Genomic DNA, 16,323 nt, shown 5'->3' with positions numbered 1-16,323 from the left:
TGCAGAGGAGATAGAGAAGAGTGAGAGAGAGAGAGAGAACTCACACAATGCTCAAGAATATCTTGATTGTCTTGATGAGGCTCAAGGGAGACCTCGTATTTATAGTGATACAAGGGTATGGGCGGGCGCCCAACTTATGGGGCGCCCGGCGGACCAAATACAAAGAATGCCGTTACAAGGCCCAAATGGGGGCCAAATGTACAAGTAAATATATGGCCGCGAAGCTCTCGAAAAGAGCTACGCGATGATCAAGGTCCGGAGGCGAAACTGGGACTTTATACCCAACAAAGGCGACTGGGCAGAGGCCATGAACTGTGTTGTAGCCTATACCGCAGCCGTCTGGTGTGACGAGGTATTTGACGTGGCTGTAGCGTCTGCAGTTGACAGCAGAGAGCAGTGGTGGACAGCTGTTGACCTGACAGGACTGCAGAGGTGATCAAGCTCTGATACCAGTTAAAGGAGCTAAAGAAGCTCAACTGAAACAGTTAGGGTTTCATGTGGGAGACACACACAGAGAAGAAGGGAGAGAGAGAGAGAGAGAGAGAGAGAGAGAGAGAGAGAGACATGTGGGGATAAGTCAACTCACAAAGTATGAGTGTGTGACTCCCCTATCACACATGTATATTTGCTCTAGTGCACATAGTGCACTTAGTACTTTAAAAGTACTAAGTGTACTATGTACTATAAAACTTATGGGCTTGTACACACTATAAGGGTGGGCATAATGCCTACCCCCAACACCCTGCCCTGACTTCATCTCTGGTCCTTCTCTCCCTTCATTGCTGCGCCAAACAGCCTCTGCTGTTATGCAGGAAGCTAGTTGCCTCTCATGCTTTTCTGCAACCTGCTGTCCACATGAGTGCGCATAGGCTGCAAACAGCCTCCCTGAGGCTGGCTCTGATACCATGTAGAAAAATGGGGGAGAGACAGAGATAAAACTGAAACTGAAACTGAAATGAGAGCATAACTAGAAAGAAACACAAACCATAGACATACCTTGAGATGAGTGTAGACAAGACACAAGATTGATACTTTCATTGATGTGACACCTATAATTTATAGGTGAGAAGTACAAGATTGAGTAGACTCACTTATGGGATAAATGTAGAGGTGCCACATGGCACTAGACTCAAGACACAAAGACTGAACTGAAACTTAGACTAGAGAAATAGTACACCTAGTGTGCACTTATTTCCAACACAGCGTGCCCTCTAAGATCCTGTAATAACTCTCGGCGGCGGGAAGGAGTCATGTGCCCGGAAGCACCACTGTCTAGAATCCAATCCCGAGTGTCCCTAGCGGTGAGTCCAACCGCCTCCCTGCTCGAAGAAGATGAAGCATCTGTGTCCATAATCTCCAATTGCACAAAAGCTGGAGTCTTCACGGTTACTGCTGAGGAATCTGCACCCTTCTTGGTGCTTCGCTTAGGACATTTCCTCCAATAGTGGCCTTTATCATCACAATTGTTACAGGTCCTCTTTGCCTTCAAGGCGTAACGATCCAAGTCGGGCTCCTTCTCAAAAGACTTCTCCTGTGAAGACTTTTCTTTGCCCTTACTGCGGCCTTTTGACGGCTGGCCAATCAAGGCCTTAGAACCTCCGTCCTGTGGAGGGTTCGTAAAACACTCTTCTTGGTCCAAGACCATTGGCACAAGCTCCTCCCATGTGATGGTGTTGAGCCTCCCATTGGTGATCAAAGAGGAGTAAAAAGTTGAATACTGAGAAGGTCAGATGAGACGGCAAAGTGATGGCCATGTCCTCTGAAGATATCTCCTTCCCAACCTGAAGAACCTCTTGCTGAAGAGCCTGCAGCTTGTTGATGTGCTCCCGCATCGTCGAAGACTTTGCAGGATCCATTGCCCGCATTTGCACTTCCAAGAAAATCCGCTTCATGGGTGATACCGTGTTATACAGAGAAGCCAAATGTTGCCAAATCCCTCTGGCCAGCGTCATATGTTTGATATGATTAATCACCTGTGATATGCAATTAAGGAAGATGAAAGAACGCACACGGGCATTGACACGATCCTACAACTGTGCTTGAGCCTCCGGTTCTTTCCGAGTAGAGGGTAAAAGCTCCCCGTCCTCCAACTCCGGCCGTGGAACACCAACCACAATGAAATCAGCCAAGTCATAAGACCTTAAGACAGACTCCATCATTACCTTCTAGATGCCGTAGTTGGTCCTGTCCAACTGTCGATCCACCGGGAATGTGGGGAGAGTAGGGATCTTCACGTGCTTCTCAGCCATCTCAAGGGTTCACAAGGTCTTGTGAAGGGAGCGTGGGTGGGGAAAAAAATGAAGAAGAGGCTGCAAATATGCAAGGTGGCTGTCCAACAGTGATGGCCACCTTCTACCCGATTTGCAAGTCCCAAACAGCCCAAGAAATCTCCAATCAGCACCACAAATCAGCAAACCCTCAAGCTCCCATTGTCTCCAAGCTTCAAGCCACCTAGGGCTCTGATACCATGTCGGAATGCACAGTGGAAAAATAAGACAACTGTTGTGGAGAACAAAGCGCAGAAGTGTATAGAGAGAGAAACCGTATAAACTTTGCTATATACACAAGATTCGGTACAAAAGAGTGTGGGGGGCAAGGGTGGTATTTATACCACCCTAGGTTGCTGGTCGGCCAGCCCAAAAACAGCTGACTGGGTGTCCATGACTGAGAAAATGACCAGTCGGCCAACACATGTGCAGTCGGCCAGGACAAGACACAGTCGGCCAAAAGAAAAAACACAGTCGGCCAGGACCAGATCAAGTCAGCTAGCACCAGATAGTCCCCACGACCAAAAACAGGGAGAAAAACCATGGAAAAATGGGGAAAAATCCTGGGCGGGCACACCCACAACAAAGGTCCTCACTGAGTAATATGTACAAACAGGGAGATGACTGCTAACATAACCCTGTTGGATTAGGCTTGCTAATATGAGGATTAGCTCTAGGTTCATAACATTAGTCGGCTATTTTATTAGCTACATATGAGGTCCTATGTTGAGGACTACGTGCGAATGTGTACTCAATGTATTCACTTTAGATACCTGAGAAAAACTGACAAAGTATCTTGATAGATTTTATGGTTGGCTAGCAGAGGCCATGATTCAATTTGGGACATTGTTGGCAGGTTGACTAAGATGCCCAACCGCCGGATATACGTACAATCTTATGTCAAGTGTGAGAAGTTGACTTAACTCTTTGTAGAGCAGTTTTACAAGCTCTTTGGGCCGCTTGAGGAGATTGTCAATGGTAGGGATCCCAAATTCAGTGCACATCTTTGTAAGGTAATGTTTTCCAAGCTGGAAATTAAGTATAGCACCTAGCTATGGGATGGCTATGTAAATCAGTTCAAGGCTCAATTATGGGGATTGATCATTCTCTATCCTAGACTGATGGCCTTGTAGAGACGACACTGTGTGATTACACCCTCACTATGTGTCGTGGTGGTATGGGATACCAGGGCTTTGTCTCTACATCTTGAGCTGGGGGGCGAGTGTGAGAATCAAAGTACCAAAATTGCACACAGTAATCACGAATAAATATTCAACTCCAATAAATAATAGATTCAAACATATTAAACATAGACATGGAAATAAACTTGGAAGATAAACCATAGACTTGAACACTGTGCGCAAAATAAACATCACCATCAATCAACAAGGATTGGGTTAAATCTCCCCCTCATGCGTGCTGGCTCCTTGCACCACATGAGTATTTAATCATGTATTCCCAAAAATAGCCCTTGAGCCAATCGTGAAGCTTTAGCCAAAAATAGGGCTCTTTTTACAGAAATAATCAATCCTTCTAGAGGGGCTCTATGGCTGGGTGGTGAGCTAGATGCCCGTTTCCGTTGGATTCCTCATTAACCTCAGGTGGTTCAGCTTGGCTCCGCCTAAACAAGGCTGATGTGGGCCTGAAAATAGTGAACACCACTCCCAAGAAAGTGCATGCTTCCACTATCTCTCCTCCAAGGCAAAGCCAGTTGATGGTAGCAAAAAACTTGAATCAGAGACTTCAGAGGCTTTGTCTCCTTGCAATTGAGTTTTGAGATGGTCTTGGATAGCAAAAAAGCTGGATTCAGAGGCTTTGCGTTTAGGAACAAGAATTTGATAGAAGACTCTTAACCAAGAGAGTCGATTTTGACCACCTTTCTTTAGGTCCTTGAAGAAATTCTTAGAAGCCAGAGCAATAATCTTATCTATGAAACGGAGCTTTGAAAATACTATGCTGGTCTTTGATAGCTTTCATAGAGGGAAGTCCAGTGTTTTTTGAAACCTTGTTCTATATTCATATATGATAAACTCAGTTGTTTGCCTGAGTTTTGATTGTTTAGTTGTATTTGGCTTGTTCAATGCCATGTGACATGTCCCTGGCTAGCTTAGCGTGTTGCTTGACCTGCTTCGACCTGTCTATCATGAGTCCGGCCAGCTTGACAGTACAAGCTGAATTATGTGAAGGTTTATTTGTCATTTATAAGTTAACAAACAATTTTTGTTTCTTTTAATGCTTTATAACAGTCGTAGTTTGAAACAATATGACCTTGGTGTCACTCACTGCTTTATTTGCTCTATCTTGGTGTGTCAGCACCTATTCCCTGATGGAAACAAGGGTGCTGTGGGACCTTATCCAATGTGGAATATATCGGGCACATTCAAAGGTGAGAAAAGGACGGAATCATGCTAGAAAGCATGGTTTGATGTGCGCTTTTGTGCAGATGCATCTTCTAGGCTCTTAAACAAGCTGGTGTTTAGCCTTGTTGTGTTCTTGCTTTTTAAGTTTATGTTTTATATCTTAACAGGGAACTGGGGGATCCATGACATTCATAATAGCTCTCTGAAACTGCCAAAATTTGAGAAGACCATGGGGAACGTTGTTATTGAACTTATAAGCTCGCCATCAAAAATATATGGTGTACATTATGTTCAAGTTAAGCTCGAGACTTAGATGTTCTGCAGCTTGAAGGCAAGTTAGTAGATTGGATTGGTTTTAGTATCTAATGTTTTTGACTTTATTATGTAGGGGGAGGTGTTACTACATGATGGGATGTATCTAGAGAGTAGTGATTTTGAGGCGATTCAAGTAAAAATGGAAGGGGTTTATGTGTGGCCATTCGGACAACTACGTATGGTTGTTAGCAGGTCAGTATAGCCTGTACCAGCGAGATGAAGTGATGTGGTTGTACTCCAGAAACACTTGTTTACTTTTAATTTCAATTTTGGCAGTCCAAATGATGGAGAACTCACAAAAGGTGAGGAGTTTATGCAGTCCAACCCATATCACCTGGTAAGCAGGTTGATACACTCATTTTGAAGGCTTGCCTGAATTACTGACTATACTGCTGTTTTTGAGACCTAAAGCTCATCAAATGACTGAATTTGTGTAACAGTCCTACTTTCTGTTTTCAAGATCTGAAGCTCATCAAGTGAATACATTACCCTCCTTGACATCCTAATATTTTCAAGCTAGGGGAATGGACATAAGCTACCTGAATTTGTTTGTGGGCATCAAATACCAGAGTCCCACACGATTCTACGTTATCATGGATTGAAGAAGTTGTAGAATCTTTTTGTGATATTGATATGTACTTTGTTTGGACGTGTTTGTCTCTTATAGATGAAAAATGGTACGATCAATGAAACCTGTTTGAAGGGATTAGGGCTACTTGATAATTTACGGGTTACTTGATAATTTACATGAGGATCTCTCGACCAGATTTAACGTGTAGAAACACTACACCTACATTGATCATTTACACGAGGCTCTCTGGACCAATTTAGCGTGTAGAAACACTACACCTACAGATATATTAATCCAAGACACCACCCAGCCCTAGCTCCACAGTCGAGCACCCCCAAGCTGTAGGCTAGACCAACACCACTGTTGGAAATCATGGAAGCTCATAGGTGACAAGGAATCTCATGATTAATCATAATGATGCAAGGTATTAGTGCTGAACCTAGATGATTATGTTAATCACACATAATAGCAGGAAGCTTAGGATAAGTTGCACATAATAGAGAGAAGGCAAAAGTGTATCATTCATGAGAGAAAGCCTATTAAATAGGCTGAGTACAAAGTATCAGATGTGTCATGTATGATGTCAGCTAGCTCCTCAATCAACTCCTACATTCCCTCTAGTGATTCCCCTAGAATCTCTTAACAAAAGTCAACAAGGGTGGCTTCATAAATGCTAGGAGGTAAGCGCTTGATTCTTGATGAATGTGAGCTCTTTTACATGAGTAAAGCCATGATGGTAAGTGCCCCTAAATAACCTTAGCCCATTGGCATGGATCTTGGGTGTATTTCCCACAACCACACCTTGACTCACCCAAGTCCTGGCCTCCTATACCACTAGGACTCACCTCTCAGGTTCTAGGTTGAGCTATGCCTGCTGAGTTGCCATGGGTTTTCTTCCCTTTCTAGGAATTATCCCTTCATGACTCACTTATATAACTTATTAAATGAGGTGTCTTCCATTTTAAGGTCACTCTTTGTTTGATCCTGGTAAATCCTCTCAAATCATTGCCAGGCCCATTTGTAATCCAACCCTGAGTGCTTTTCTTTTGTTTAACTCAGTTGTTGATTATGTGTAGCTTTAGCTCTCTGGTGTCTTCAGATATCTCAAGTCCTCTTGTCGTTTTTGTTGAGAACCATAATGATTACTGTCCTTTTTGTTGAGAATCATAATGATTACTTTGCTCTACATATGCCTATATAAATCACCTTATAGCTGTTAAAATATTTGACTTTGGCTGAGCAGCATGCAGCTTCGTAATGCTTTTTTCCTTGAGAACATTTCAATGTGGCCACATCTACTGCCATGTCATTTTACAGTCTCTTTTTGCCCAAAGATTATAAGTTAGAACTAGGATGGCATTAAATTCTAATGATGACACTAAGCCCTTTCCTTTGATGGATCATACACATCTAAGCAGTTAAACATATGGGTGAACATGCCACAGATAACAGCTCACAGGGCACTTTCCAACAAAACAAATCAGATCACACAACCACCAAATCTAGCAAGAGTGTATCATTCATGAGAGAGAGCCTCTTAAATAGGCTGAGTACAAAGTATCAGATGTGTCATGTATGATGTCAGCTAGCTCCTCAATCAACTTCTACATTCCCTCTAGTGATTCCCTTAGAATCTCTCAACAAAAGTCAACAAGGGTGGCTTCATAAATGCTAGGAGGTAAGCCCTTGATTCTAGATGAATGTGAGCTCTTTTACATGAGTAAAGCCATGATGATAAGTGCCCCTAAATAACCTTAGCCCATTGGCATGGATCTTGGGTGTATTTCCCACAACCACACCTTGACTCACCCAAGTCCTGGTCTCCTATACCACTAGGACTCACCTCTCAGGTTCTAGGTTGAGCTATGCCTGCTGAGTTGCCATGGGTTTTCTTCCCTTTCTAGAATTATCCCTTCATGACTCACCTATATAACTTATTAAATGAGGTGTCTTCAATTTAAGGTCGCTTTACACAGGGTGATTAACTTTTACTTTACTCATACTCAAATTATAAGTTCCACTAATAAGCATTAGTGTAGCCTTTGTTTGATCCTGGTAAATCCTCTCAAATCATCGCCAGGCCCATTTGTAATCCAACCCTGAATGCTTTTCAATTGTTTAACTCAGTTGTTGATTATGTGTAGCTTTAGCTCTCTGGTGTCTTCAGATATCTCACGTCCTCCTGTCCTTTTTGTTGAGAACCATAATGATTACTGTCCTTTTTGTTGAGAACCATAATGATTACTTTGCTCTACATATGCCTATATAAATCACCTTATAGCTGTTAAAATATTTGACTTTGGCTGAGCAGCATGCAGCTTCGTAATGCTTTCCTTGAGAACTTTTGAATGTGGCCTCATCTACTGCCATGTCATTTTACAGTCTCTTTTTGCCCAAAGATTATAAGTTAGAACTAGGATGGCATTAAAGTTTAATGATGACACTAAGCCCTTTCTTTTGATGGATCATACACATCTAAGCAGTTAAACATATGGGTGAGCATGCCACAGATACCAGCTCACAGGGCACTTTTCAACAAAACAAATCAGATCACACAACCACCAAATCTAGCACCTCAGCAGCGTGACAAACAAGCTCAGATCCTCCAGGCTCCTATGGGGGGCATAACAACTCCTGTGCCTTTAGACAGAACCTAGATGTGCACTTGATGCAACGACGACTAACCCAAACAACGTCTCTCGATAAACAGTACTCAGCCTCCCTTTTTAGCCGTACTGGCGTGGGAAGAACAAAAAACATACCAGTATTGTGCTATCCTGGATTGATAGGATGGGAAGCACACTTTGATCTAATCAATTATGTGCTTTCTCATAGGGTCACATTTGTCTAGATCGACTTGAAGGGGAAGGCATATACCTGGTTTAAAGAGTAGAAGTCTAATAGCAGGGCAGAGGAGTTAGGGCCTGAATGAGCACATGTAGATAGACAACCAGATTAGAAGACAGTGGATGGAAAATTTGGGCAGCTGGGCAGATTATTTGGGCAAACTTTAGTAGCAGCAGTTGTGTGAGGGGTAGCATTGCTATTTTCCCTCCAGCCAGCAGCTTGCACCTTCTCTTGCTCAGTCCAGCTCCTTCAATACTCTGAAGTGCTGCAGAATGTGGTAGAGGCTGTGTTGGAACTTGGCATGCTGTGCTAAGGTTGGATCACTAATGCACTTTAGCAACACAATAATTTAGGTCTCTTGCAAGTGTATGATTGAAATGCTCGAAGTCCTTTGCAAGTCTCTGGTACATTTCTTCAGCCTTTGTCCTGCCAGTATCATTTCTATGTTGATTTTTAGAGTCATTCTCAGATGCTTTTGGCCATCGTTGTTACCTTAATTACAATATCAACAGGTATTGCTGTAGATGTTTATGGTAAACCGTGGTCTGACTTGCCTTGCGTATGCAAGCCTCATGATCCACATCAGGGTGCTATCTCACTGCATCTTTTCCCATGTTACTTCTCTGGTCATGCATCAAGAAAGTGTGCAATGACTTTCAAGCTGAACATAGTTTTACTCTGTACCTACATGCTTTGTGTGCTAGCCAAGCTGATGGTCATGAATGGGCTGTTTTACTTTGAATTGGTGTAAACTACAATTTAAGGTTTAGTTTCCTTCACGATGAACGTTGATGCTTATTTCATAGAAACCCAAATCGAGATCTTAGGACTGAATGATTTAAATTGTTGTGTGTCATCGGGTACAGCTTGGAATTTTCTCATCTCAGGTTCTGCAAGAGTCTCCCAGGGATCGGATGCGGAGAAAGGCGAAGAATGGTGCTGATCTTTACGTGAATACCAAATTCAATTTTTCTTTTTGGGTTAGATATCCTAAGTTACGGTTGGTCTGCTGTTAATGATGCCTTTGGAAGTTTCAGTTGTGCATTGGTTGTTTATGGTCAAGTACTGAGTATATTGTGCCTTGGGAATGTTCACTTGGAAATTGTCTGTTTCAGGTCAAGTACTGAGTATATTGTGTGCTTTGTTTGCAGTTCAGGTGGTTGGTATGGACAAGGATTGTAAAGTCCAAATGGCAGCACGTATCTCTCAGGTCTTCTCTGACTATACGAGTAATCTCTCATCCTTGTCTCTCGTGGTGTATATGGGAATTGTGTACGGCTGCTTGGGCATGCTTATGATTCATCACACGTTCCATTTTATTTGTGTGTTACTGTTATCTTGTTTGCTTGTGTAAATGTTGACACAAACATTCTTGCCAGCAAGCTGTATAACATAATTGCTGGCAGTGCACAGTTCCCAGCAGTCCTGCCTTCTGTCAGCAGAGAAGAAGTTGAGTACTGAAATACAGGACAATTCAGGTCCTTTTCGCTTTCCTCATTGTCATTCCAAAAATAACGCAAATACACCGAAAGGTGGGCCCCTCAGTGGGTAAATGTCAACACAAACATTCTTGCCAGCGAGCTGGATAACATGATTGCTGGGAAGAAGGCAGCTTGCCAGTGCACAGTTCCCAGCAGTCCTGCCTTCTGTTCAGCCCACAGTCAGTTCAGCAGAGAAGAAGTTGAGTACTCAAATACAGGACAATTCAGGTCCTTGTCGCTTTGGTCATTTTCATTCAAAAAATAACGCAAATACACCAATAGGTGGGCCCCTTAGTGGGTTGTTTTGGGGCCCAATACTGTGCTGGTGCTCTGTGTGTGTGCTCACCGTGCCTGCGTTTTTAGGGTTTCACTGCTCACCATGCCTGCGCTTTTAGGGTTTCGCTGCTGTATTTAGTGCTGTGTTTTGGGGTTCTCGTTCTCTCTCTCTCTCTCTCTCTCTCTCTCTCTCTCTCTCTCATTGATGTATACCATTTTATACCCCCAGTATGGTATAGGATGGAGCTAGCTAGGTTGCATATCATGATTGTATACTCCATGCATATAGCTTTGCATTCTCCTAGTAGTAGAGCTCCATCCCCTCCCCCACTCATTGTACTTATTGCACACCCAGATTCAGCTTTTTAGTTCAGTACTTTTTCATTTTGTTGGGATGTCAGAGGATACCCCACACAGGTACACTGATTTGTCTCATAGGCTGAGTTCGGTCTTTTGGAAGATGTTAATAAAATCTTTCTCTCTCTCTCTCTCTCTCTCTCTCATTTTCTCCATTTGAGTTCATCACATCTCTCTCTCCCCTGCACCTGTAGCTGAGCATCTTGTAGGTCGCATTTTTTGAGTCTCCCCCAAAGGGGAGAGGGTACCCTTGAGGGGGGACTCGTTCCACCAACAGCCCTCTCCTTTATCAGCAGCAACACATGGAAAGTAAGAAGTCTTTTGCCTCAGTCACCGCTTCACGATTACCGCCCATTTCTCCACCCGTGAGCAAGCCGACACCATGGGAAGCCTACCTCATGCAAGAACTGAAGAAACTCCAGCGAGAATTAGCAGCACTGAAACACGAGACTATCAAGAAAGATGAACAAATCAACGAACTGAAAGTGCAAGTGCAAGCCATGAAGACGAAGCAAGAGGAAGCACGAGAAGGACCCATACCTACAACACTACAAACAGAAATGACAAACCATGTTTCAAAGGTAAATTCAGTTAACTCACAAGATTTTGTTAAAGAAGTCATATCAGCGGTCAAAGAAAAGGAACGAATGGAAAGTAACAAAAAGGTAATCAGAGTCGGTGGTCTTCCTCAAGGCTGGGATAGGGCAGACATAGCTCAAGAGCTTCGAGAAGACTACATATTAGATACAGATGTACTTACAGCACAACTGAGCAAAGTAGTCCCCTTCGTGGACTTAGGAGACCCTATCTCTATTATAGTAAAGGGTACACAGGCAAAAGTCTCCTATATAGACAACAATGAGAAAATAGCAGTGATGAAGCAAACAAGGTCTCTCCAAGGGACAAAGGTATGGATAGCTGATGAACTCACCCCGCTACAACTCAAGAACAAATCGGCAGAGCTGAATAAAGTTAAAGAAGCAAGAAAGAATGGCAAATGGGCAATATACAGAGGAGGACAAGCAATCATTAAAGAATTCCGTAGAGCAAATCCATCCATGGATGAAATATAGCTATTTTTATTTTGAATCTCAATTTCGAACTAGATGCAATAGAACCCATTGTAATTTAAACTCTTAAGAGTCTTAAGAGTTCATTTTGAGTTATTTTTTTTTCCAGTTTTATGCCTCTTTGGCATCGATACCCAGAGTGGAATGTAAATGGATGTACTTGATCTGTCCCATAGGTCGGATTCGGCCTCCCGTGGACGTTAATATAACTTTCTTTCTTTCTTTCTTTCTTTCTTTCTCTCTCTCTCTTCGCCGCTACTGTCGCTGCCTTCTGTTCGCCTTGTTACTGTTCGCCGCCCGCAACTATTCGCCGTTGTTCGCTACTGTTCGCCGCCCCTGTTCACTTCGCTACTGCCGCCGCCTTCGCCCCTGCTCGCCGCCGCCTTCTGCTCGCCGTTGTTCGCGCCCCTGCTCGCCGCCACCTTCTCTCCCGCTATGCTGGCCCATCTGCCTGTCCGCTAGCCCCTCTGCGTCCCTTTTCCCACCCACCCTTCCTCAGGCCCCCCAACATAACTCTCTCTCTCTCTCTCTCTCTCCTGAGCTCCTCCCTGCCTGTGGGAAGGGTTGCAGAGTAATCTCGAGGAATGGCCCCGAGTCTCGAAGAGAAGCTCGAGGCCCTCGAGATGGCAATGAAGGCACTAATCAGGGAGAACAAGAAGACATCCGATTCCAACCTCAATGAGGTGGAGAACAAACTACACTGGCACATCATGGCCCTCGAAGCACGGGTCACGGACCTTGAACAAGAGAACACAGCACTCAGGGAGGAGGCGAGTGCATTGAAAGTGGAACTGGTAGCCGTCAAGAACACCGAGAAGGAAGAAGGGGAGATCAATGACAACACTCTCACGGCCATCAAAGAAGAGATCTCCAAGGAGATCACAAAGGACATGGAGGGAAAACTCGAAGCCAAGCACTCAGGATGGGTTGAGGTGGTGAAGAAGAACATCCGTAAAGAAGTGAGGGAGGAGACTCAAAGGGAAGAACACCAAATCATTCACACCACCATTGAGGAGGAGAAGATGAGGCATGCCCGCCGCCTCAACATTTGAGTCACCGGTATAGCCGGGACACCTGACTCCACTCTCGAGAAAGATGGACAGCTTCTATGCCTGAAGCTCGGCTACAGGGAAGAGGACCCTATCCCCTTCACCAAAGCATGGAGAGCCGGGAAAGACTCAACACGCAAGTGAGCCCTCATCCTACAGTTTGCAAGAGAAACGGAGAGGGTCACCTTCATGAGGAAGAGGGTGATTCTACGAGGATTACAAGGAGATCCCATCTATTTGGATGACGACCTTACAAGGATGCAGATAGAACACAGGAAAACATGCATGCCGAGAGTAAGAGAGCATTCTATCGCGATGGCCGTGTCATCGTTGATGGCAAGGCCACCGATTAGCGCCAGGCGGCCTATGGGACATCGGCTATGGAGGATCCAGATTCACAGATACACATAGTAGTTTGGAACTGCAAGGGAGCACTTTGGACACATCCTAGGAGGATGGAGGAGGTCATGGAGGGACGGGACATCATACTACTTACAGAGATGCACCAGAGCCCAGAGAGGGGGCTACCCAAAATAGAGGGCTATCAGTGGGAGTTTACATACAGGGGGACCACACGGCAGAGCACATCGAGAGGATCTGGAGGTATAGCGGTACTCTTCAAGCGAGAGCTACAGGAGCGCCTACAGGTGGTAGCACGTGACCAGGAGGCTAGATACATGTGGATTAGACTGCAGCTCTCAGCAGACAGGGTGTTATACATTTCTCTATGCTACTTTTCTCCTAGAGGATCGAGATATGCCATGACAGTAGAGGATGAGAGTAGAGGCGAGGAGGAGGACACAGGGCCATTGGGAGAGTCACCATATGCAGCCCTTTCAGATGAGATCATACACTACTCCAACCTGGGGGAAGTCCTCCTTATGGGGGACTTCAATGCACAGACACAGCCGACAGTGCGACATTTATGATTTCGAGCACCCTGAGGTGATGCACACACTAGAGGTGGAGGACACAGGAGCTTGCAGGGTGTCAGAGGACATGGAGCCGCATAACACTAGATATGGTCATCACTTACTTGAGTTGGGAGTGCAACACCATCTCGTTATTTATAACGGGATGAGACAGTGGCAGGATTCAGGAGCACTGACATGCTTTCCACGATTAGGAGGGGCTAGCACAGTGGACTACATCATGGGGTCCATGGAGACCACACAGGCAGTGACACCTTTCACCATCCCCCCCTGTCCTATTGGTGCGGATCACACGTACCTCTTACTATCACTGGCGAGTCCCACACCAGCACCCACAGGCATCGCATACAACTTTCTACTGCACCCATGACTTGGCAGACATATATGAGCATCATGTATATGACAGGCTATTCCAGATGGATCCCCTGTCACCTCTAGACACTCTCACCACCTAGCTGTCATCTCTACTACATATGGCCGCCACCCGCAGCTTACCCCATCATACACACATTGCACACAGAGATAGATCAAGGAGCATGCCCGAGAATCGGTGGTATGATGATGAGTGTAGAGAGCTATATAGACACCTTCGTGCCCAGAGGAGCACTGGGGACCATTACACAGAGACAGGCGAGCCGACACATGAGGATACTCACACGCTGTAAGAGGCGTGCATATGAGGAGGCACAGTACTGGGATATATACCACCTACTCATGAGCAGAGATGCAGCCATTGCATGGCGCAGGATGAGAGAGCCTCGCCCTCGTACGCACACAAATGCAAAGAGCCTCTACCATATCCCTCAGTAGCCGCCCATACCATAGCCACAGGAATCCCGCCCTACCACCTCTACTTTCTTTACCGCCTCGATGGTAGAGAGAGCTATCCGCCGGTTACAGCATGGGAGATCGGCTGACCACACAGGTATACAGAGTGAGCATCTTATTTGTGCAGCTGACACACTGGGACCTTTTGTTGCTCACCTCTTTAATAGGGCACTAGTGGAGGGCCTACCAGCTGAGTGGACTATGCACACCATCATGCCTCTCCACAAAGCGGGAGACATGCTAGACCCCAGCAACTACAGGACTATCATGATTGGTCATACATTGGCCAAACTTTATGGCGTAGTGCTCGAGGCAGAGTTGAGCTCATATGCAGAGAAGGAGGGACTGCGAGCACCACGGCAGGCTGGATTCCGACGAGCTTTCTCCACTATTGACCATATATTCACTCTAAGATGTCTGATAGACAGGGCTACGACGCGGGAGAAGAGATTATACTGCTGCTTTGTGGATTTCCACAAAGCATTTGACACGGTGCCACGAGAGAGACTCTTCCAGCGCCTACAGTCATTGGGGATCCCATCAGAGATGGTTTGGGACATCTATGCTTTATATGAGCAGGTCTTTGGGCGCATACGATGCCTCGGGGGGCTATTTGATGTTATTGCTAGCACCATAGGTGTGAAGCAAGGATGCCCACTCTCTCCTACACTATTTGGGCTATACATCGATGAGGTGGCTGACTTCATTGGTCACGGCGGTGGGGACGGGGTAGACATCTGAGGTACCACAGTCCACATTATGCTATATGCAGATGATATTATTCTGGTCTCTGAGTTGTGGATGGGACTACAGCACCATCTCCATGCACTCGATGACTTCTGCACACAAAGGGGGCTTACAGTGAACCTTGGGAAAACCAAGGCCATGATTTTCCACACCTCAGGGCCGGTTCGACGACAGGCCATCTTCACACTAGCAGGAGGACAGGTAGAGGTGGTAGAATCATGTGTACCTGGGGATTACATTTACGACTCCGCCAGGAAGATTTACTATGGCACAGGTAGCCAGGGATAGACTCACACGAGGGTATGCAGCTCTTGCCATGCTAGGAGACAGTGTCACCAGGCACACTTCCACGAGCTCCGCACGAAGGGGTGGTTGTTTGACACACTAGTCACCCCTGCTTTGATGGATGCTGCAGCAGTATGGGCACCTGGGCTCGCCACCTCCACATGGTCTCAGATAGAGAGGCCTCAGATTCTCATGCTCTCATGGATGATCCGCAGCAAACCGTGCGTCCCACATGACATTGTCCGGACGGAGGACTCATACCACAGGGAGAGGTGGGCGACAGCTCCAGCTCACTGATTTCTTCCAGAGATCTATCCCAGTGCCTATCCTGACACAAGAGGGGGTTACACTTCAGCGCTCCGAGCCAGATGGAGACCGAGAGCACCAGGCTACCAGACTCCCAGACTACATCAGAGGGAGATCACAGAGATACGGGCTCGACATCAGCACCATATCCAGGAGTGGCTAGCTCACTTACACTCACACCCGGAGATCATGCTCTGAGGTATTTTTGCCTCGCCATCGCCTATGTATCACATATTACACCCCCATTATGGTACTGGTTGGAGTTAGACAGATTTGCATTGCATTCTTGTATACCCTGCGCATATAGGTTGCATACTGAGCCTCTAGTAGTAGGAGATGATGGTTTAACTTTTATTGTTTTTGGAAAATGTGTTGTTGGAGCTCTACTATTTGCAATTTGGATGATGAGTGTTATCAAATTAGGAGATGAGGGCTAACTTTTTTGTTTTTGAAAAATGTGTTGTAGAGCCCTACTAGTGCATCGCCTTGAACTAGAAATGGAGTAGCCTTGTGAGCTTCTTTTGGACCCTCTACCCTAGTCTTCTCTCTTAATGTACAAGTAAATCCCATCCGTCCCTCCCACCCCTAGTCTTCTCTCTCAATGCACAAGTAAATCCCATCCTCTCAACCCC

At 45.4% G+C, this 16,323-nt stretch overlaps 1 protein-coding gene across 7 annotated transcripts in view; it reads left to right on the top strand.

The window, feature by feature from the left end:
• The window catches only part of LOC147619615 (transmembrane E3 ubiquitin-protein ligase FLY2-like), a 92,935-nt gene that overhangs the window by 22,951 nt on the left and 53,661 nt on the right, over positions 1 to 16,323 (top strand). For 6 of the 7 annotated variants that reach the window (XM_086773286.1, XM_086773288.1, XM_086773287.1 and 3 more), the window contains 6 exons: positions 4,581 to 4,653; positions 4,795 to 4,922; positions 5,016 to 5,134; positions 5,219 to 5,279; positions 9,227 to 9,296; positions 9,512 to 9,589. In XM_086773286.1, coding sequence (XP_086629412.1) covers positions 4,581 to 4,653; positions 4,795 to 4,922; positions 5,016 to 5,134; positions 5,219 to 5,279; positions 9,227 to 9,296; positions 9,512 to 9,589 — 529 coding nt within the window. The remainder of the gene's footprint in view (positions 1 to 4,580; positions 4,654 to 4,794; positions 4,923 to 5,015; positions 5,135 to 5,218; positions 5,280 to 9,226; positions 9,297 to 9,511; positions 9,590 to 16,323) is intronic. The other variant, XM_086773292.1, reaches the window with a different exon arrangement.

This window comes from Cibotium barometz, chromosome 33 (genome assembly GCF_041138505.1).
Source record: "Cibotium barometz isolate CiBa-2024 chromosome 33, ASM4113850v1, whole genome shotgun sequence".
Lineage (NCBI taxonomy): Eukaryota > Viridiplantae > Streptophyta > Polypodiopsida > Cyatheales > Cibotiaceae > Cibotium > Cibotium barometz.
This window is presented reverse-complemented; position numbering and strand designations above follow the sequence as displayed.